The sequence below is a fragment of the Pristiophorus japonicus genome, chromosome 1 (genome assembly GCF_044704955.1).
Source record: "Pristiophorus japonicus isolate sPriJap1 chromosome 1, sPriJap1.hap1, whole genome shotgun sequence".
Taxonomy (NCBI): Eukaryota; Metazoa; Chordata; class Chondrichthyes; family Pristiophoridae; genus Pristiophorus; species Pristiophorus japonicus.
The window spans coordinates 48,755,998-48,778,740 of NC_091977.1; the positions used below are offsets into that span (position 1 = coordinate 48,755,998).

The 22,743-nt window shown below is 44.5% G+C and overlaps 1 protein-coding gene across 11 annotated transcripts in view; it reads left to right on the plus strand.

Moving 5' to 3' along the window:
- Window positions 1-22,743, plus strand: part of mast4 (microtubule associated serine/threonine kinase family member 4) — a 532,941-nt gene that overhangs the window by 467,797 nt on the left and 42,401 nt on the right. For all 11 annotated transcript variants that reach the window (XM_070879482.1, XM_070879491.1, XM_070879499.1 and 8 more), the window contains 5 exons: window positions 49-116; window positions 3,644-3,729; window positions 9,149-9,357; window positions 9,489-9,627; window positions 16,636-16,768. In XM_070879482.1, the coding sequence (XP_070735583.1) occupies window positions 49-116; window positions 3,644-3,729; window positions 9,149-9,357; window positions 9,489-9,627; window positions 16,636-16,768 (635 nt within the window). The remainder of the gene's footprint in view (window positions 1-48; window positions 117-3,643; window positions 3,730-9,148; window positions 9,358-9,488; window positions 9,628-16,635; window positions 16,769-22,743) is intronic.

Below are 22,743 nucleotides of genomic sequence, written 5' to 3' on the forward strand. Positions count from 1 at the left end.
TCAACTGTTTTATTTTCCCTGATCAATAACTTTTTTTCCCCTCAAAAGAAATGGCCCAGTTGGCAAGCTATGATAGTGGGACAGCAGCGACTCCTGAAACTGATGACGCAGTGGATGTAAGTATGCCGATCATATACCACTCTTCACACACAAGCAGTATAAATCTCCAGGGTTTTGCAGTTTGGCATCATTTCTGTCTCGCAAATAGTTAACACCTAAAGCTAGCTATCGAAAATCTTTGTTGGCATAACCTATTATGAAATTATTCAGGTTTTGAAGTGGCTAGTTTTGGAGATTTGACCACTGGTTTGCCATGCAAGATAGGTTTGAAAGAAAGAAAGACTTGCATTTATATAACGCCTTTCACGACCAATGAATGTCTCATAGTGCTTCACAGCCAATTAAGTACTTTTGGAGTGTAGTCACTGTTGTAATTGGGAAAGGCAGCAGCCAATTTGCACACAGCAAGCTCTCACAAACAGCAATGTGACAACGACCAGATAAACTGTTTTTGTTATGTTGATTGAGGGAAATGATATTGGCCAGGGCACCGGGGATAACTCCCCTGCTCTTCTTCAAAATAGTGCCTTGGGATCTTTGTTGTCCATCTGAGAGAGCATCTGTCTCATAACGTCTCATCCGAAAGACAGCACCTCCCTCAGCACTGGAGTGAGACTTGAACCCACAATCTTCTGACTCAGAGGAGAGTGTGCTACTCATTGAGCCACACCTGACACTGGATGAGGGGGTTGACTTATGAGGAAAGGTTGAGTAGGTTGGGCCTCCACTCATTTGGAATTCAGAAGAATGAGGTGTGATCTTATCAAAACGTATAAGATTATGAGGGGGCTTGACAAGGTGGACGCAGAGAGGATGTTTCCACTGATGGGGGAGACTAGAACTAGAGGGCATGTTCTTAGAATAAGGGGCCGCCCATTTAAAACTGAGATGAGGAGAAATTTCTTCTCTGAGGATTGTTAATCTGTGGAACTCGCTGCCTCAGAGAGCTGTGGAAGCTGGGACATTGAACAAATTCAAGACAGTTTCTTAAATGATATGGAATTATGGGGGAGCGGGCGGAGAAGTGGAGCTGAGTCCATGATCAGATCAGCCTTGATCTTATTAAATGGTGGAGCAGACTCAAGGGGCCGTATGGCCTACTCCTGCTCCTATTTCTTATGTTCTTATGGATGACTCTAATCCTTCCAGAACATGAATCCATGAGTGCTAGAATATCAATCCCACCAAACCCATGAGTTGCTAATCTCAAAGCAGAATCCACAGTGCAGAAACCGATCTCTGCTTGTGGTCAGCAAGGCATAGTGCCATGGGATCTTTGACGTCCATCTGGAACCGTCATTACCATATCTAGTCCCCAAACTAAGCTGCTGAGAAATACACGCAGATGGAGTTTCTGTTGCCTGATGTTGAGTGTAGATTCTCCCCACATAGGAAAACACTCCAAAGAACTTCCGATGCAGATTGGCAAGAGTTAAAACATAGGGACCCCAAAGTGTGCATAGGGGCATTGCTGTGGTCAACCAGCACAAAGCACTCATAAGGCAGGTTAATACTACACGTTGAGGCTTATTGGGTTGCAGAGTTCCTGGAGCCAAGTGGTGAGAATCCAAGCCCATCGTGACATTAGTGAATTGATGGTCAATTATCAATAGTTTTGTGGAACACTGCTGACATGCCTGATTCAGATATCAAATAGTCAAGTCTGCCACAGAGGGTCGATTTGATTTCCAGCCATCCATGCCACGTATGTCATCTTGGAGCCATTTTAACTCCAAAGAGATCCTGTTTACCTTCCCAGGAGGATAGACTAATATCTCCATACTTGGCACTTGGATAACCTTTTTTTTTGAAAGCTGGATGGATTTCCTCAACTCTCACCTATATGTTGAAAGTGAGGAATTGTTGCTTTAAAATTGATTACATCATCTGCCTGTGTCTACAAATGGATGAATACAGCTACTAAAAAACCTTCAGTACTGAAGTACTTGTAAATTTATATGCTTTTCTGACATTGGGCAGAGGAGAGGGTACATCACAATCTATCTAACAGTAACCTAGACTGCAATTGCTTGATGACAAGACTGTGTTGCCAAACATGGATAAAGTGCTCTATTCCACAGCAGAGGTGTCCAAGCATTTTGCCTTCATAGATTACATTGATGCTTACCTTGGTGTCTCTGGGGCCACTTACAAAATTTATATCTGCTTTTCCATGAAGTTGCTGTGACCAACAGATTCAGATGTTGGAGATTTATCCATCAATTATCAACAGGGCTTAAAGCCATCAGGCCTGCCAAATAAGAAATATAAGCACAGTGAGGACTGAGTTGCCTACAGCCTCCAAGGTCTGATTGTTTGGCCTGCATGTGGGCTCAGGTTTATCTCTCCTTTTCCACAGGACTGATCTCATAGAATCATAGAAATTTACAGCACGGAAGGAGGCCATTTCAACCCCTCGTGTCCACGCCAGCCGACCAATAGCTTTCCAGCCTAATCCCACTTTCCAGCTCTTGGTCCGTAGCCCTGTAGTGCACATCCAAGTATTTTTTACATTTGGTGAGGGTTTCTGCCTCTACCACCCTTTCAAGCAGTGAGTTTCAGACCCTCACCACCTTCTGGGTAAATAAATTTCCCCTCCAATCTCCTCTATACCTTCCCCCAATCACTGTAGCCTATCCAGGCCCCTCATAATTTTATACACACCAATCAGGTCTCCTCTCAGCCTCCTTTGTTCCAAAGAAAACAGACCCAGCATCTCCAATCTTTCCTTACAGCCAAAATTTTCCAGTCGAGACAGCAGTCTTCTAAATCTCCTCTGCACCCTTTCCAGTGCAATCACATTTTTCCTGTAATGTGGTGACCAGAACTGCACACACTACTCCAGCTGCGGCCTAACCAGTGTTTTATACAGTTCAAGCATAGCGTCCTTGCTCTTGTATTCCATGCCTCGACTAATAAAGGCAAGTATTCCATATGCCTTCTTAACCACTGTATCTACCTGGCCTGCTACCTTCAGGGATCTGTGGACCTACACTCCAAGGTCCCTTTGTTCCTCTACACTTTTCAGTGTCGTACCATTTAATGCAGATTCCCTTGTCTTGTTAGACCTCCCCAAATGCATTAGCTCGCAATTAGCCAGGTTGAATTCCATTTGCCACTGTTCTGCCACCTGACCAGTACATTGATATTTTCCTGCAGTCTGCAGCTTTCTTCTTCATTATCAACCACACAGCCCATTTAGTCTCATCTGCAAGCTTCTTAATCAAATCCCCAACATTCAAGTCCAAGTCATTGATATATACCACAAAATATCCCTTGCTTCAATGAGCACAAAAAACATTGAGAAAGCTGTCACTTTTGTTTGATGAATGTAATAATTTGACAACAATTAACAGTATTGTTTGAAATATCAAATATATATTTTGAAGAGGAGCTTTTTTGAGGTTAAAGTTTAGTTACTGTAACAAATGAAAAGGGGAAAAAACTGCAACTGCCTAAAGTCTGAAATAATTGTTTGAGAAGTGGACGCAACTGCTCTTATTTCTAGAATTTTCTGGTGCAATTATGAATTATTCTTCCACAAGCTAAGTTTAAAAATGAATTCCTTCTTCCTCCTCCTCAGAGCTTTAGTCCTTCAGTCCAAGGGAGGCGTAAGCCACGTGAAATTGACTTTGAAACAATGAAGCTGATCAGTAATGGAGCCTATGGGTGAGTGTTACCTGGAGTCAGCTCACTTCCATATCCATTTAGTCTTGTATATGTGGAGATACAAAAGCAGTCATCAGTATACCCCACGAGCAACAGTGAGGTGCCAACCAGAAAAAGGAGAATGCTTATTTTACAATTCCTTACTGTGAGTTGACATAGTGTGGTATAATTAATTATGTCGTCACTGTTGATAGTTAAAATATTGCTGAATTTTTCATATTTAGTTGAAGTTTAAAAAAAAATTACTATCTGCAGCGCATGTTTAATTATATGCAGTAAGTCATTGATTTTGATTGAAATCGAAATCTGAAGTATTTAATGAGTTGACAAATGAAGTGTAATGGCCCATTATCACAAGTTCTTTGGTTAGAAACAAAGAAAATAGGTGCAGGAGTAGGCCATTCAGCCCTTCGAGCCTGCACCACCATTCAATAAGATCATGGCTGATCATTCCCTCAGTAGCCCTTTCCTGCTTTCTCTCCCTACCCCTTGATCCCCTTAGCCATAAGGGCCATATCTAGCTCCCTCTTGAATATATCCAATGAACTGGCATCAACAACTCTCTGCGGCAGGGAATTCCACAGGTTAACAAGTCTCTGAGTGAAGAAGTTTCTCCTCATCTCAGTCTTAAATGGCCTACCCCTTATCCTAAGACTGTGTCCCCTTGTTCTGGACTTCCCCAACATCGGGAACATTCTTCCCGCATCTAACCTGTCCCGTCCCGTCAGAATCTTATACATTTCTATGAGATCCCCTCTCATCCTTCTAAACTCCAATGTATAAGAAGAAGTAGAAAGAAATGGAAAGGTGACATCACAGCCAAGGGGGTAAGTGATTGGCTAGTGATTGGAAAGTAGTTTTTCTTTTTCTTTTCTATATCAGTAAGTAACCTTTAGCATTGTTGCCAATTTAAGTTTATCTAGGGGTTAAGTCATGGCAGGACAGCTCGGACACATGTTATGCTCCTCCTGTACTATGTGGGAAGTCAGGGACGCTTCCGGTGTCCCCGACGACTGCGTGTGCGGGAAGTGTACCCGGCTGCAGCTCCTGACGGACCGCATTGCGGCACTGGAGCTGCGGGTGGATGAACTCTGGAGCATGCACGATGCTGAGAATGACATGAATAGCACGTTAAGTAAGTTGGTCTTGCCGCAGGAAAAGGTTACTCAGGCAGCTGGGAATGGATGACCAACAGGAAGAGCAGTGGAAGGAAGGTAGTGCAGGGGTCCCCTGCGGTCATCCCCCTGCCAAACAGATACACCGCTTTGGGTACTGTTGAGGGGGATGACTCATCAGGGGAGGGCAGCAGCAGCCAAGTCCATGGCACCGTGGGTGCCTCTGCTGCACAGGAGGGCAGGAAAAAGAGTGGGAGAGCTTTAGTGATAGGGGATTCAATTGTAAGGGGAGTAGATAGACGTTTCTGCGGCCGCAACCGAGACTCCAGGGTGGTATGTTGCCTCCCTGGTGCAAGGGTCAAGGATGTCTCGGAGCGGGTGCAGGGCATTCTGAAAAGGGAGGGTGAACAGCCAGTTGTCGTGGTGCATATAGGTACCAACGATATAGATTAAAAAAACGGGATGAGGTCCTACAAGACGAATTTAGGGAGATAGGAGCTAAATTAAAAAGTAGGACTTCAAAAGTAGTAATCTCAGGATTGCTACCAGTGCCACGTGCTAGTCAGAGTAGGAATCACAGGATAGCTCAGATAAATACGTGGCTTGAGGAGTGGTGCAGCAGGAAGGGATTCAAATTCCTGGGACATTGGAACCGGTTCTGGGGGAGGTGGGACCAGTACAAATTGGATGGTCTGCACGTGGCAGGACCGGAACCAATGTCCGAGGGGGTGTGTTTGCTAGTGCTGTTGGGGAGGAGTTAAACTAATACGGCAGGGGGATGGGAGCCTATGCAGGGAGACAGAAGGAAGTAGAATGGGCAGAAGCTAAAGAAGAATAGTAAAAGTGGAGGGCAGAGAAACCTAAGGCAGAAAGCAAAAAGGGCCACATTACACCAAAATTCTAAAAGGGCAAAGTGTGTTAGAAAGGCAAGCCTGAAGGCTCTGTGCCACAATACAAGGAATATTCAGAATAAGGTGGACGAATTAACTGCGCACATAGCAGTTAACGGGTATGATGTAATTGGTATCACAGAGACATGGCTCCAGGGTGACCAAGGCTGGGAACTCAACATCCAAGGGTATTCAACATTTAGGAAGGATAGACAGAAACGAAAAGGAGGCAGGGTGGCATTGCTGGTTAAAGAGGAAATTAATGCAATAGTAAGAAAGGACATTAGCTTGGATGATGTGGAATTGGTATGGGTGGAGCTGCGGAATACCAAGGGGCAGAAAACGCTACTGGGAGTTGTGTACAGACCACCAAACAGTAGCAGTAAGGTTGGGAACAGCATCAAACAAGAAATAAGGGATGTGTGCAGTAAAGGTACAGCAGTTATCATGGGTGACTTTAATCTACATATTGATTGGGCTAACCAAACTGGTAGCAATGCAGTGGAGGAGGATTTCCTGGAGTGTATTAGGGATGGCTTTTTCGACCAATATGTCGAGGAACCAACCAGGGAGCTGGCCATCCGAGACTTGATGTGTAATGAGAAAGGACCAATTAACAATCTTGTTGTGCGAGACCCCTTGGGGAAGAGTGACCATAACATGGTAGAATTCTTTATTAGGATGGAGAGTGATACAGTTAATTCAGAAACTAGGGTCCTGAACTTAAGGAAAAGTAACTTCGATGGTTTGAGGCGTGAATTGGCTAGAGTAGACTGGCAAATGATACTTAAAGGGTTGACGGTGGATAGGCAATGGCAAACATTTAAAGATCACATGGATGAACTTCAGCAATTGTACATCCCTGTCTGGAGTAAAAATAAAATTGGGAAGGTGGCTCAACCGTGGCTAACAAGGGAAATTAAGGATAGTGTTAAATCCAAGGAAGAGGCATATAAATTGTCCAGGAAAAGCAGCAAACCTGAGGACTGGGAGAAATTTAGAACCCAGCAGAGGAGGACAAAGGGTTTAATTAAGAGGGAGAAAATAGAGTATGAGAAGAAGCTTGCCAAGAACATAAAAACTGACTGCAAAAGCTTCTATAGATATGTGAAGAGAAAAAGATTCGTGAAGACAAACATAGATCCCCTGCAGTTGGATTCAGGTGAACTTATAATGGGGAACAAAGAAATGGCAGACCAATTGAACAAATACTTCCTTAAGTTCAGGACCTTAGTTTCTGAATTAACTGTGTCACTCTCCAACTTAATAAAAAAATTCTACCATGTTATGGTCACTCTTCCTCAAAGGGCCTCGCAGAACAAGATTGCTAATTAGTCCTTTCTCATCACAGATCACCTGTCTAGGATGGCCAGCTCCCTAGTTGGTTCCTCGACATATTGATCTAGAAAGCCATCCCTAATACACTTCAGGAAATCCTCCTTCACCGTACTGCTACCAGTTGGTTAACCCAATCACTATGTAGATTAAAGTCACCCATGATAACTGCTGTACCTTTATTGCATGCATCCCTAATTTCTTGTTTAATGCTGTCCCCAACCTTACTACTACTGTTTGGTGGTCGGTATACAACTCACAAACGTGTTTTCTGCCCCTTGGTATTCCGTAGCTCCATCCATACCAATTCCACATCATCCAAGCTAATGTCCTTTCTTACTCTTGCATTAATTTCCTTTTTAACCAGCAATGCCACCCCGCCTCCTTTTCCTTTCTGTCTATCCTTCCTAAATGTTGAATACCCCTGGATGTTGAGTTCCCAGCCTTGGTCACCATGGAGCCATGTCTCCGTGATGTCAATTACATCATACCTGTTAACTGCTATCTGCGCAGTTAATTCGTCCACCTTATTCTGAATACTCCTCGCATTGAGGCACAGAGCCTTCAGGCTTGTCTTTCTAACATGCTTTGCCCTTTTAGAATTTTGGAGTAATGTGGCCCTTTTTGCTTTTTGCCTTGGGGTTCTCTGCCCTCCACTTTTACTTTTCTTCTTTCTATCTTTTGCTTGTGCCCCCATTCTACTTCCCTCTGTCTCCCTGCATAGGTTCCCATCCCCCTGCCATGTTACTTTAACTCCTCCCCAACAGCACTAGCAAACACTCCCCCTAGGACATTGGTTCCAGTCCTGCCCAGGTGCAGACCGGCTGGTTTGTACTGGTCCCACCTCCCCCAGAACCTGTTCCAATGTCCCAGGAATTTGAATCCCTCCCTTGTGCACCACTCCTCAAGCCACGTATTCATCTGAGCTATCCTGCGATTCCTACTCTGACTAGCACGTGGCATTGGTAGCAATCCTGAGATTACTACTTTTGAGGTCCTACTTTTTAATTTAGCTCCTAGCTCCCTAAATTCGTCTTGTTGGACCTCATCCTGTTTTTTTACCTATATCATTGGTTCCTATATGCACCACGACAACTGGCTGTTTACCCTCCCTTTTCAGAATGCCCTGCACCCGCTCCGAGACATCCTTGACCCTTGCACCAGGGAGGCAACATACCATCCTGGAGTCTCGGTTGTGGCAGTAGAAACGTCTATCTACTCCCCTTACAATTGAATCCCCTATCACTATAGCTCTCCCACTCTTTTTCCTGCCCTCCTGTGCAGCAGAGGCACCCACGGTGCCATGAACTTGGCTGCTGCTGCCCTCCCCGATGACTCATCCCCCTCAACAGTACCCAAAGCGGTGTATCTGTTTTGCAAGGGGATGACCACAGGGGACCCCTGCACTACCTTCCTTGCACTGCTCTTTCTGTTGGTCATCCATTCCCTATCTGGCTGTGGACCCTTTATCTGCAGTAAGACCAACTCACTAAACGTGCTATTCACGTCATTCTCGGCATCGTGGATGCTCCAGAGTTCGTTCATTCTGCAGCTCCAGTGCCGCAATGCGGTCCGTCAGGAGTTGCAGGTGGATGCACTTCCCGCACACGTAGTCGTCAGGGACACTGGAAGCGTCCCTGACTTCCCACATAGTACAGAAGGAGCATAACATGTGTCTGAGCTGTCCTGCCATGACTTAACCCTTAGATAAACTTAAATTGGCAACAACAAAGCACAAGGTTACTTACTGATATGGAAAAGAATAAGAAAAACTAGTTACCAATCACCAGCCAATCACTTATCCCCTTGGCTGTGACGTCACCTTTCGATTTTTTTGTACGATTTTTTTGCCTCCCGGCTGCAGCTGCACTAGCTGGCCTCTTGTAGGCCTCACCATCGTCCCGCTCCGCCTCCTTGACGAACTCCCGCTGCTCCCTCCGATTGCTAGGCCTCTTGTAGGCCTCACCAACTATTGCATGCCAGGTTGAATTATCTGGCTGTCCTGACACCGGATAATTGTGACGAATTGTGTCTGTGGTGTGCAAACTTTAGGACTGACTACATCTTCTGTTTCCTCAGAGCTGTGTATTTGGTTCGCCATAAAGAAACCAAACAGAGATTTGCAATGAAGAAAATAAATAAACAGAACCTGATCCTTCGAAACCAGATCCAGCAAGCGTTCGTAGAAAGGGATATCCTGACATTTGCAGAAAATCCATTTGTTGTTAGCATGTACTGTTCCTTTGAAACCAAGCGGCATCTGTGTATGGTGATGGAATACGTAGAAGGTAATGTGCTCACTTTTCAAGAAAATTAGTTTCTGTTCCTGGTAAGACCCATTCTGGCTCAGCTTAGAATTCTACCAAATAATGTCGTGTGTCTTGGGTAGGTGTAAAAATTGTTTTTCGTTAATTTGTAGGTGGAGATTGTGCTACGCTGTTGAAAAATATGGGCCCCTTGCCGGTAGATATGGCAAGAATGTATTTTGCAGAGACGGTCCTTGCTTTGGAATATCTCCACAATTATGGAATTGTACACCGAGATCTGAAACCAGATAAGTATGTATCTACATAAAACATGTTGGCTATAGATTTTATTTGCTTTTCAATCGGTTAAAATTGGAAAATTAAGATCTCGTATTTGATTCCACATGTAGAGATTAGCTTCCGTAGATCCATTACGCTATGTTGTTGCATATGTATCTTTCATAAAACTTTGGGGCGCTGAAATTGCCCACCGCCCGAAACGAGTTGCACCTACCACTCTCGAAGTGTACCGACCGCCCCAAGACAATCTGGAGAAATTCAGCACTTCGTGCTTTTTTTTTGACGTGGACTCATCATCGGGGGAAGTGGAGGCAGGATGGAGTAGCCGCCACTAACAGGGCGGAAGTGGGGGTGGGTCGGAGTGACCAATGCTGCAAGGCATCAGCTCCGTGCTGATGCTGTCATCGCACTGGCGCGTCACAACATCTCTCCCCATCAGTTAAAGGGGAGGGTTGCTGCGAACTCTGCAGCCACTTTAGTGGCAAACACTAGGCCACCTGGGAGGGTTTCGGCTGGGCCAGCGGCCTGGCATCCAAGAGGGGGTGCCAGGCCATCTGTTGGCGGCCCGGCGAACCAGCGACCATAATTGGCGGCCCAACCTGGCAGTTGGACGACAAAAAAAATAACATGGCGTCGCCAGCAGTGCCACCTCCCCTTTAAGGGCCGCTGTGCCGCCAAGCCACAGAAAGGGTACCGATAGCAAAAGCTGTCAGTGGCACCGGCCGGTGGTGGCGCTGCTCCCGCGGGGCAATTCCGGAAAAGGGCACTTTTCCGCAGGGCAATTTTGGGAAGGGGTCGCCGCCGGTTGGTAAGGGGTCGGCGCGTGCATGCCGCGGCGGGAAAATGGGCGGACCACTCCAAAACTGAGGAAGGGCAATTTATAAACTGCGGAGACTCGGAGGCCAGTCCGCCCCGACCCTTATAGAAAGGGGCACTTTCGGCCCTTCGATGTGGTGTAATTTTGCATGTGATAAAATTAATTATCAAGTGCATATTTGAGGATATCAACTGGAACATTTAGTTGTGATTTTATGAAGGAATATACATCCTGTGTACCACACAGTAAAGATTCCTTATGTTATTGGTCTTTACTTCCATATAATATGATCGACTTTGCTTTTTAAAAACTATATACATCCTATTTCTTTCAAATAGCATTCATCCAAAACACTAATTGCCATCATTGACTCTGGCACATACTGGGGGATTGCACAACCAAATAACTGACCCTTGCAAGGGAAAAATTAGTTCAGGACCTGCTGGACTGAAGCAATTTAAGAGCTTGGTAAAACAGTTTTGGATGACTGCATTTATAATGCACACACACGTGTGTACCTCTTGGTTGTGTTATAGCTTGTAATATTCATGGTCTGGCATATCCCTCACTCTACCATTACCATAAGCCAGGGGATCAACCCTGGTTCAGTGAGGAGTGTAGATGAGCATGCCAGGAGCCAGCACCAGGTGTACCGAACAATGAGACGCCAACCTGTTGATGCTGCAACGCAGGCCTACATACATGCTAAAAAGCAGAAGCAGCATGCTATAGATAGGGCTAATCGATCCCACAATCAATGGATCAGATCAAAGCTCTGTAGTCCTGCCACATCCAGTCGTGAATGCTGGTGGACCATTAAACAACTAACAGGAGGAGGAGGCTCCATGATTATCTCTATTCTCAATGATGGCGGAGCCCAGCATGTGAGTGAAAAAGACAAGGCTGAAGCGTTTGCAACCATCTTCAGCCAGAAATGCCGAGTGGATGATCCATATCTGCCTCCTCCTGAGGTCCCCACCATCACAGAAGCCAGTCTTCAGGCAATTCGATTCACTCCACGTGATATCAAGAAACGGCTGAGCGCACTGGACGCAGCAACGGCTATGGGCCCCGACAACATCCTATTTGTTGTGCTGAAGACTTGTGCTCCTGAACTAGCCGCACCTCTAGCCAAGCGGTTCCAGTACAGCTGCAACATCTTCCCGACAATGTGGAAAACTGCCCAGGAATGTCCTGTCCACAAAAAGCAGGGCAACAAATCCAATCTGGCCAATTACTGCCCTATCAGTCTACTCCCAATCATCAGCAGAGTGATGGAAGATGCCGTCGACAGTGCTACAAGTGGCAATTACTCACCAATAACCTGCTTACCGAGAGGCTGTTCCCCCTGGCTGGAGAATTTAGAACTGGTGGGCATAGTCTCAGGATAAGGGGTCGGCCATTTAAGACTGAAATGAGGAGGGTTTTCTTCACTCAGATGGTTGTGAATCTTTAGACTTCTCTACCCTAAAGAGCTGTGGCTGCTGAATCGTTGAGCATAGGCAGGGTAGATGCACAGAGGATGTTTCCCCTCATGGGGAATCTAGAACTTGGGGGCACAGTTTCAGATTAAGAGGTCGCCCATTTAAAACCGAAATGAGGAGAAATTTCTTCTCAGAGGGTCGTGAATCTTTGAAATTCTCTACCCCAGAGAGCTGTGGAGGCTGGGTCTTTGAATATATTTAAAGAGGCGATAGACAGATTTTTGAATGATAAGGGAATCAAGGGTTATGGAGATCGGGCGGGAAAGTGGAGTTGAGGTCGAAGATCAGCCATGATCTTATTGAATGGCGGAGAAAAGTCGCTGGTCTGTATGGTCTACTCCCTGCTCCTAATTCATATGTTCGATTGAATCTACTGCAACTTTTGCATTGGTCTTACATCCTTCCTATAATGGGGTGTCCAAAACTGGACATTGTACCAAAAAATGCAGCCTAATTAAAGTGTTTTTTTGCATCTACTCATGATCACTGATATCTCTTGTGATATTCAACACTTCTCTAACCATTGCTCTTGCATACACCATCACATGCATGCTCTCAATCTCTCTCTTCAGCACCACCATCTCACTTTCTTTTGTAGCTCTCCAGATCCGTAGTTCCATATCCTCCTTCGTCTCATCTACTGGTATCACAAAAAACTCTCTTTCCTTCCTTTTAGGTCACAAGAACTGAAAATTTGTATAACTCCTGGATGCTATCTTACCTCTTAATCTCTCTTCCCCTTTCTCTCCTTTTGAGATTATTGCTCCTATTAACTTCACCCCTTGCTGGATTTTTATAATCACCGATGACCTTCCTCGAATGATCTCTTCTCAGCAAGTGCCTGAGCTTCATTTCCCTACACCCCCCACACCAACTAATTCTAAGCTGGACGTGATGCCAAGTTCTTCTACAAACTTCGCCTCTATGCTTTACTTTTTTGGCCAGGAGGATCCCCCTCATCCATCTGACCCTTTCTTTTGTCTCGGGGTCTCGCTATCCTTCAGTACCCTTCCTTCTGGCCTTGTGCCTTCTCTCGATATTTTCATCCAGAATTGCCTCCATGATATCTATGGTCTCAGTTTCTCCACTTCCCTTACTTCCTCGAATCTATCTCCCTCTGAGCTTGCTGCATTTTATTCCCTCAGATCTAACGCTGATGCCATCAACGAAACTTACTGATAAAGGACACCCCATTGTTGTATCGCAACTGAGACTGAACACAAGCTTTCTGACCACGACCCCACTATCAAACATCCAGCCATTACTTCTCAAACTGTGACCAATCTCTTCTTTCTGGATAATTTCTGATGGAAATGTGTAAAGATCATGGGTCTCCACGGGGGAGTAAGAGTTTATCCTGACAAAGATCGCGGATAAAAGCAACATGACGGAATGTTATTCAGAGTGTCAGAGAATTTAAAGTAGTTACAATAACTGAAAAAAATCCATTAGTATTACAGAAAAGTTGAAGTCACTGAGGATCAGGTAAACAGTATGTCGTAATCAATCTATGTTTGAAAATAAAGAATTTTAGAAATTCTTGAAATGCTTGAAAAAAGAAGGCTGCGAGGTGAGCCAATAGAGGTCTTTAAAATTATGAAAGGTTTTGATAGGGTGGATACAGAGTGTGTTTCCACTTGTGGGGAAGAGCAGAACTAGAGGCCATCAATATAAGGTAGTCACCAAGAAATCCAATAGGGAATTCAGAAGGAACTTTTTTACCCAAAGTATGGTGAGAATGTGGAACTCACTACCACAGGAAGTGGTTGAAGCGAATAGAATAGATGCATTTAAGGGGAGGCTAGAGAAGCATATGAGGGAGAAGGGAATAGAGGGTTATGCTGATAGATTTCGATGAGGAAAGACGAGAGGAGGCACAAGTGGAGCATAAATGCCGATATGGACTGGTTGGGCTGAATGGCCTGTTTCGTGTCGTATATCCTATGTAAACTAAGGCTGAAACAAATTGGCAGGACCCGAAATAGTGACACAGTGTAGAAAATATGATCTAACAATTGGTGCCTGATTGGAAACAAGAGGTTGGAATTGGTGTAAAATGTATGTAAGAAGATATACTCTGGAAGAAACTCAGACTCCTAATTGCAATTTCATAAAATTGCACCTACTTGGCTCCATTAAGAATGCTATGGACAGGTAATTGCTATTAAGAACATAAGAACATAACAATTAGGAGCAGGAGTAGGCCATTCGGCCCCTCGAGCCTGCTCCACTGTTCACTTAGGTCACGGCTGATCTTCTATCTCAACCCCACTTTCATGCGCTATCCCCATATCCCTTGATTCCCTTAATATCCAAAAATGTATTGATCTCTGCCTTGAATATACTTAAAGACTGAGGGGTCGAAATCCAGTTGTGAACACCACCCGTTACTGCCTACCGTCATCGTTAAGCAGTGTCCACGCCCCGGCTGAAATTGAATAGGCTCTTTGGCAGAAGTGCCACGAGGCAACGCTGCACCGGCTAACGCCACTTGCGTGGTGACGTCATCCAGCGTACAACGCCTCTATTGCGATATTTGCTTGGTACAGCTGCCGTACCGGCAGGCAGCCGTGCAATCTGAAAAAAAGTTGTGGTTAAAGAGCAGTTCTCGGGCGGAATCGCCCAGAAAGGAAGATACGTTTTTCTCTCTTTCTATTTCTGCATGTTTTCATTCGTTGTAAGAGTGAGGAAGTGTGTGTGTGGATCGGAGAAGTTTAAGTTATTTTTATTTTTTCCCATTTTATTCCTAGCGTGGCAGCAGCCTCCCGTTGCGAAATTGAGTAGGCCTCCTGAGCTCTCGCCCTGTTGGCACTGAGGATGAGTGTGCAACGCCACTTTTCAGTGCTGCTGTCTCATCTTTGGGAGTTAAAAGTTAATTTAGCAATTTGAGGCTGCGCCTAACGCCCGGTGCTAAAATCAGCACTCAAAAACGGCCATAACCAATTTCGACTCCTGAGCCTCCACAGCCCTCCGGAGTAGCGAATTCCAAATATGAGTCAAGAAGTTTCTCCTCATCTCAGTCCTAAATGGCCAACCCCTTATCCTGAGACTGTGACCCCTGGTTCTAGACTCCCCAGTCAGGGGAAACATCTACCCTGTCAAGCCCTGTATGAATTTTGCACGTTTCAATGAGATCACCTCTCATTCTTCTATATAGGCCTAGTCTACTCAATCTCTCCTCATAGGACAATCTCCCCATCCCAGGGATCAGTCTGGTGAACATTCATTGCACTCCCTCTATTGCATGTATATCCTTCCTTGGGTAAAGACAACAAAACTGTGCACAGTACTCCAGGTGTGGTCTCACCAGGGCCCTATATAATTGCAATAAGACGTCTTTACTCTTGTACTCAATTCTCTTGTAACTTATATAAGAACATAAGAATTAGGAACAGGAGTAGGCCATCTAGCCCCTCGAGCCTGCTCCGCCATTCAACAAGATCATGGCTGATCTGGCCGTGGACTCAGCTCCACTTACCCGCCTGCTCCCCGTAACCCTTAATTCCCTTATTGGTTAAAAATCTATCTATCTGTGATTTGAATACATTCAATGAGCTAGCCTCAAGTGCTTCCTTGGGCAGAGAATTCCACAGATTCACAACCCTCTGGGAGAAGAAATTCCTTCTCAACTCAGTTTTAAATTGGCTCCCCCATATTTTGAGGCTATGCCCCCTAGTTCTAGTCTCCCCAACCAGTGGAAACAACCTCTCTGCCTCTATCTTGTCTATCCCTTTCATTATTTTAAATGTTTCTATAAGATCACCCCTCATCCTTCTGAACAACGAGTAAAGACCCAGTCTACTCAATCTGTCATCATAAGGTAACCCCCTCATCTCCAGAATCAGCCTCGTGAATCGTCTCTGTACCCCCTCCAAAGCCAGTATATCCTTCCTTAAGTAAGGTGACCAAAACTGCACACAGTACTCCAGGTGCAGCCTCACCAATACCCTATACAATTGCAGAAGGACCTCCCTGCTTTTGTACTCCATCCCTCTCGCAATGAAGGCCAACATTCCATTCGCCTTCCTGATTACCTGTTGCACCTGCAAACTAACTTTTTGGGATTCATGCACAAGGACCCCCAGGTCCCTCTGCACCGCAGCATGTTGTAATTTCTCCCCATTCAAATAATACTCCCTTTTACTGTTTTTTTTTTTCCCCCCAAGATGGATGACCTCACACTTTGCTGTATCTGCATGTTCACTTTCAGTGATTGGTGTACAAGGACACCCAGGTCCCACTGAACACCAACGTCTATGTTTCTGCTCCAGTTGCACTCTTTCCTCTCCCTCCAGGAATTTTAAATTTTTTTTTAAACAAAAATTTTAACTCGCTCTCATCCATAAATATAAAAATGGATACTATTAGTGAGCAGATCATTAAAATTAAATTCTAGTTGTTTCAGAGCTTGTGGCATATCTGAGAAACTTTTTGAATGTTTTCACTTTCCCGATGGGTGGGAGTTATTTAGCTCCAATATTTTCAGCCATTGGTTTGTGCCAATTGTAGACTTTATTTTGTGGAATTGAGTTTCTTTCCTCCTGACATGCTGAGAACCTCTGCTGGTTTTCAGAATTGCTATCATAATATAGTCAGTTTTCATTAACTGGCTGCCTGTGGGTTTGATCCTGCAATTGCTTAGAACTTCTTTGTAGTTACCTTTCAATTAAAGTTTTAAAAATAGGTTAAATTGTACTCAAGTGCTTTTTTTCTCTGTAGTTTGCTTGTAACGTCATTGGGGCATATCAAACTGACAGACTTTGGACTGTCAAAAGTTGGACTGATGAATATGACAACCAACCTTTATGAAGGACACATTGAGAAGGACGCCAGAGAATTCCTGGACAAGCGGGTAAGAGCTGCGTGGGACTGTGCACAATCCTGCTGACAAATATCCATGTTATCTCAGCTGCTCCAAATATATGTGGCTGTCAGGATTTGAAAGCTGAAACAAGACACAACTTGTCTTCAGCTATTTGTAAAACTGTTGAGCCTGTCACACAAATACCCCTCCACAATTTAGAAGCAGGCAAGATAATTATACTTTCGGGAACCAGGCACAAAACAAATATCAGATAATTTGATGCAGCATTTCATTGCCAACTCATGTTTTTAAATCTGTCTGTAAGATACTGGGCTCAATGTTCCCCAGTGATTTGCGCCGTTTTTTTGGAGCAGGCTGCTCTTTTTGGCCTAAGTTTAAAAAAAACAGTTTCCCCAATCAATTTGCACCATTGTAACTCAGTTGGTTATGATTTTTTTTTTAAGTCCGTTTTTTTTTCAGCCAAAGGGGGCGTAACCAGCCACCTACGCCATTCCTGGCCGTTTAGGGAAGTTTGGCCAGCTGAGAGTTACTCCAGTTCTGCTTAGGTCAGCGTATGTGGCCTCTCCAGAAAAACTTTAAGGAAAATGGCGCAGCAGATGCCCGGACACACTGAAAGAATTGAAAAACACATAGCAGCAACTTACCTCCAACCCGCCCGAAGGCTGTCCAGTCCCATTCTCGGTCCCCGGTTCACACATACAGTCCGATCCCATTCTCGGTCCCCGGTTTGAGAGAGAGAGAGAGAGATATCCCAGGGACCGAGAATGGGAGCAGACCGGCAAGCCCTTTGGGCAGGGTTGGAGGTAAGTTGCTGCTATGTGTTTTTCAATTCTTTTAATGTGTTGGGAGCTGGCTGTATGCTTCACTTTGCAGCCTCAGCTCACACTGTGTCCCTTGTTACCACGGCAACCCGATCTCTTTAGCACAGATCAAGGCTCCACCCCCAAAACTAAAGGTCAGGTTAGGCCACGCCAAAATGAAGAAATCCAACGGGAAAACTTAGAACATTTTTTTTTGGCGTACTTGGGCCCCCAAAAATTGGGGGTAACTCTTCAAGTATGCCAAAAAAATGATTTGGGGCAACTTGAGCCCATTGTCCTGTTGTAGTTTAGTCCGATTTTGTAAGGCAAACGTCTATATATTTAGACAAGTAGATGATGTCTGATTACTGTTTGATCACTGATTATTCATGGTCCCGTTTAGATATTTTTAAAAAATTATCATTTTTGTCATCTGAAAATTTAAATTGTCGTGTATTTTTAATTATGGTGCGAAAAATCAGCGAAATAATCAGAGCCAGATCTCACAACTCAGTTCACACCATTTTCAAAATAAGTCAGCTTGTATTTTTATTTCAAAGCCTCTTAGCATTAATTAGTCTGAATATTGAAAGCGTGGATGAGAGATTCCCATTTTTCAAGTTCATGAGGTGTTTCAATGAGAAAATCTCACATGTATCAAGGGGCAACTACACCAGAGTAAACCCAGACTCTAACCTGAACCCTTCCTGCAGTAACTGGTGGAGATTGAGTTCATAACACACCATAAATGGTTGGGAGCTTAAAACAGCAGTGAGTAGAATCTGAAAAACCATGCTTGTAGGGAACCAAAAAGAGAGATGGAAGCAGATAGAATAAGAAAATGCATCATCATCATCATCATCATCATCATCATCGGCAGTTCCTCAGAATCGAGGAAGTCTTGCTTCCACTCTTAGCATGAGTTCTTAGGTGGCTGTACAGCCCAATACGAAAACCACAGTCTCTGTCACAGGTGGGAAAGGGTAGGCAGAGGGAAAGGATGGGCAGAGAGCCTGGTTTGCCGCACGCTCCTTCCGCTGCCTGCGCTTGATTTCTGCATGCTCACGGCGACGATATTCGAGGAGCTCAGCGCCCTCCCGAATGCACTTCCTCCACTTAGGACGGTCTATGGCCAAGGACTCCCAGGTGTCAGTGGGTCTGTCGCACTTTATCAGGGAGGCTTTGAGGGTGACCTTGTTTCGTTTCCTCTGCCCGCCTTTGGCTCGTTTGCCGTGGACGAGTTCTGAGTAGCGCTTGCTTTGGGAGTTTTGTGTCTGGCATGCGGACTTTGTGGCCTGCCCAGCGGAGCTAATCAAGTATGGTCAGTACTTCAATGCTGGGGATGTTGGCCTGGACGAGAACGCTAATATCTGTGCGTCTATCCTCCCAGGGGATTTGCAGGATCTTGCGGAGACATCGCTGGTGGTATTTCTCCAGCGACTTGAGGTGCCTACTGTACATGGTCCACGTCTCTGAGCCATACAGGAGGGTGGGTATTACTACGGCTTTGTAGACCATGAGTTTGGTGACAGTTTTGAGGGACTGAACTTCAAACACTCTTTTCCTCAGGCGGCCGAAGGCTGCACTGGCGCACTGGAGGCAGTGTTGGATCTCATCATCAATGCCTGCTTTTGTTGATAGGAGGCTCCCGAGATAGGGGAAGTGGTCCACGGTGTCCAGGGCTTGATGTTTGGGGGGCAGTGCTGTGCGGCGAGGACAGGCTGGTGGAGGACCTTTGTCTTACTGATGTTTAGTATAAGGCCCATGCTTTCATACGTCTCGGTAAATATGTCGACTATGTCCTGGAGTTCAGCCTCTGTGTGTGCACAGACGCAGGCGTCGTCCGCGTACTGTAGCTTGACGACAGAAGTTGGAGTGATCTTGGACCTGGCCTGGAGACGGCGAAGATCGAACATGTATATAAACAACGGGAATAACAGTTTAAAATGAAAGAAAATTCGAACAATAGTCACACAATATAACCACATAGAGCAAGACTATTTAGCCAATAATAGAAAGGGGGAAATTTTTAAACAAATGTGTACTCACTGCTACTGGTTGGGATGTGAGGGTTGAAGAACACAAGAACATCATAAATAGGAGCAGGAGTAGGCCATTTGGCCCCTCGAGCCTGCTCTGCCATTCAACAAGATCATGGCTGATCTGTTCTTGGGCTCAGCTCCCCTTCCCTGCTTGCTCCCCATAACTCTTTACTTCCTTATCATTCAAAAGTAGGACCTCAAAGGTAGTAATCTCAGGATTGCAACCAGTGCCACGTGCTAGTCAGAATAGGAATCGCAGGATAGCTCAGATGAATACGTGGCTTGAGGAGTGGTGCAGAAGGGAGGGATTCAAATTCCTGGGACATTGGAACCGGTTCTGGGGGCGGTAGGACCAGTACAAGCCAGACGGTCTGCACCTGGGCAGGATCGGAACTAATGTCCTAGAGGGGGGGATAAACTAATATGGCAGGGGGATGGGAACCTATGCAGGGAGACAGTTAAGTAGTATGGGAGCAGAAGCAAAAGATAGAAAGAAGAAAAGTAAAAGTGGAGGGCAGAGAAACCCAAGGCAAAAATCAAAAAGGGTCACATTGCAGCGAAATTCTAAAAGGGCAAAGTGTGTTAAAAAGAAGAGCCTGAAGGCTCTGTGCCTCAATGCGAGGAGTATTTGTAATAAGGTGGACGAATTGACTGCACAGGCAGCAAATTAATGAATATGATGTAATTGGCATCATGGAGACATGGCTCCAGGGTGACCAAGGCTGAGAACTCAACATCCAGGGGTATTCAACATTCAGGAAGGATAGACAGAAAGGAAAAGGATGTATATTGGGTAGCATTGCTGGTTAAAGAGGAAATTAACACGATAGTAAGGAAGGACATTAGCTTGGATGATGTGGAATCTGTATGGGTGGAGCTGCGGAATACAAAAGGGCAGAAAACGCTAGTAGGAGTTGTGTACAGACCACCAAACAGTAGTAGCGAGGTTGGGGACAGCAATAAACAAGAAATTAGGGATGCATGCAATAAAGGTACAGCAGTTATCATGTGTGACTTTAATCTACATATCGATTGGGCTAACCAAACTAGTAGCAATACGATGGAGGAGGATTTCCTGGAGTGTATTAGTGATGGTTTTCTGGACCAATATGTCGAGGAACCAACTAGAGGGCTGGCCATCCTAGACTGGGTGATGTGTAATGAGAAAGGACTAATTAGCAATCTTGTTGTGCGAGGCCCCTTGCGGAAGAGTGACCATAATATGGTAGAATTCCTTCTGAAGATGGAGAGTAACACAGTTAATTCAGAGACTCGGGTCCTGAACTTAAGAAAAGGTAACTTCGATGGTATGAGACGTGAATTGGCTAGGATAGACTGGCAAATGATACTTAAAGGGTTGATGGTAGATAGGCAATGGCAAACATTTAAAAATCACATGGATGAACTTCAGCAATTGTACATCCCTGTCTGGAGTAAAAATAAAACGGGGAAGGTGACTCAACTGTGGCTAACAAGGGAAATTAGGGATAGTGTTAAATCAAAGGAAGAGGCATATAAATTGGCCAGAAAAAGCAGCAAACCTGAGGACTGGGAGAAATTTAGAATTAAGCAGAGGACTCCACCGATCCCTGTGGCACCCCACTAGTTACCGTTTGCCAACTGGAAAATGACCCTTTTATCCATACTCTCTGTTTTCTGTTAGTTAGCCAATCTAGTACCCAAGCTACTATATTATTACCAACCCCATGAGCTTTTATCTTGTGCAGTAACTTTTTATGTGGCACCTTATCAAATGCCTTCTGAAAATCCAAATGTACCACATCCTCTGGTTCCCCCCTTATCCACCCTGCTTGTTACATCCTCAAAGAACTCCAGTAAATTTGTCAAACATGATTTGCCTTTCATAAAACCATGCTGACTCTGCTTGATTGAATTATGCTTTTCCAAATGTCCTGCTACTGCTTCCTTAATAATGGACTCCAACATTTTGCCAACCACAGATGTTGGGCTAGCTGGTCTATTGTTTCCTGCTTTTTGTCTGCCTCCTTTTTTTAAACTAGGGGCGTTACATTTGAGGTTTTCCAATCCGCTGGGACCGCCCCAGAATCCAGGGAATTTTGGTAGATTACAACCAATGCATCCACTATCTCTGCAGCCACTTCTTTTAAGACCCTAGAATGCAAGCCATCAGGTCCAGGGAACTTGTCCACCTTTAGTCCCATTATTTTACCAAGTACTTCTCCTTTAGTGATAGTGATTGTTTTAAGTTCCTCCCTCTAGCCCCTTGATTATCCACTATTGGGATGTTTTTAGTGTCTTCTACCATGAAGACCGATACAAAATATTTGTTCAAAGTCTCTGCCATTTTCCTGTTCTACATTATTAATTTCCCAGTCTCATCCTCTAAGGGACCAACATTTACTTTAGCCACTCTTCCTTTTTATATACCTACAGAAACTCAGTCTGTTTTTATATTTTTTGCTAGTTTATTCTCATAATCTATTCTCAGAATCCCCCTCTTTATTATTTCTTTAGTTGTCCTTTGCTGTTTTTTTTTAAGTTTCCCAATCCTCTGGCCTTCCAGTAATCTTGGCCACTTTATATGCCATTATTTTCAATTTGACATGATCCTTTATTTCCTTAGTTAGCCACGGATGGTTATCCCTTCTCTTAAATTCTTGTTAAAGAAGTAGTCTACGTTTCTGCTTCATTTGCACTCTTTCCTCTCCCTCCAGGAATTTTCAGATTTTTTTTTAAACAAAAATTTTAACTCGCTCTCATCCATAAATAAATAAATGGATGCTATTGCACGCAAATTGCAGGAATCAATGAAGGAGTAAATGGAAACCCATCATTGTACGAATTGTAATCTCAACAGAGTCTTCCCAAAGTCTGTGATGCACTACACCCGTGAAGGGTGTTAAATTGTAAGACATGCCCCATTTCCTTTCAACACACTTCGTTACCAAATGATAGCAATCTGGTCTCTGTAAACGTTACTTTACCATTCTACTCTTCTCGCCGAGGTGCTTTATGGGGTGAATGTAAACCATTTGTCTGCATTATGACTCCTACTGATACTCCTTTAAAGTAATATAAAAAGGCCTCTTGCTCCCTATGATTCAATGTAATTGAAGGCATTTATATATCTCTGTTCTATTAGGACTGGATACAGTCTGCCATTTCATATCCATGATTG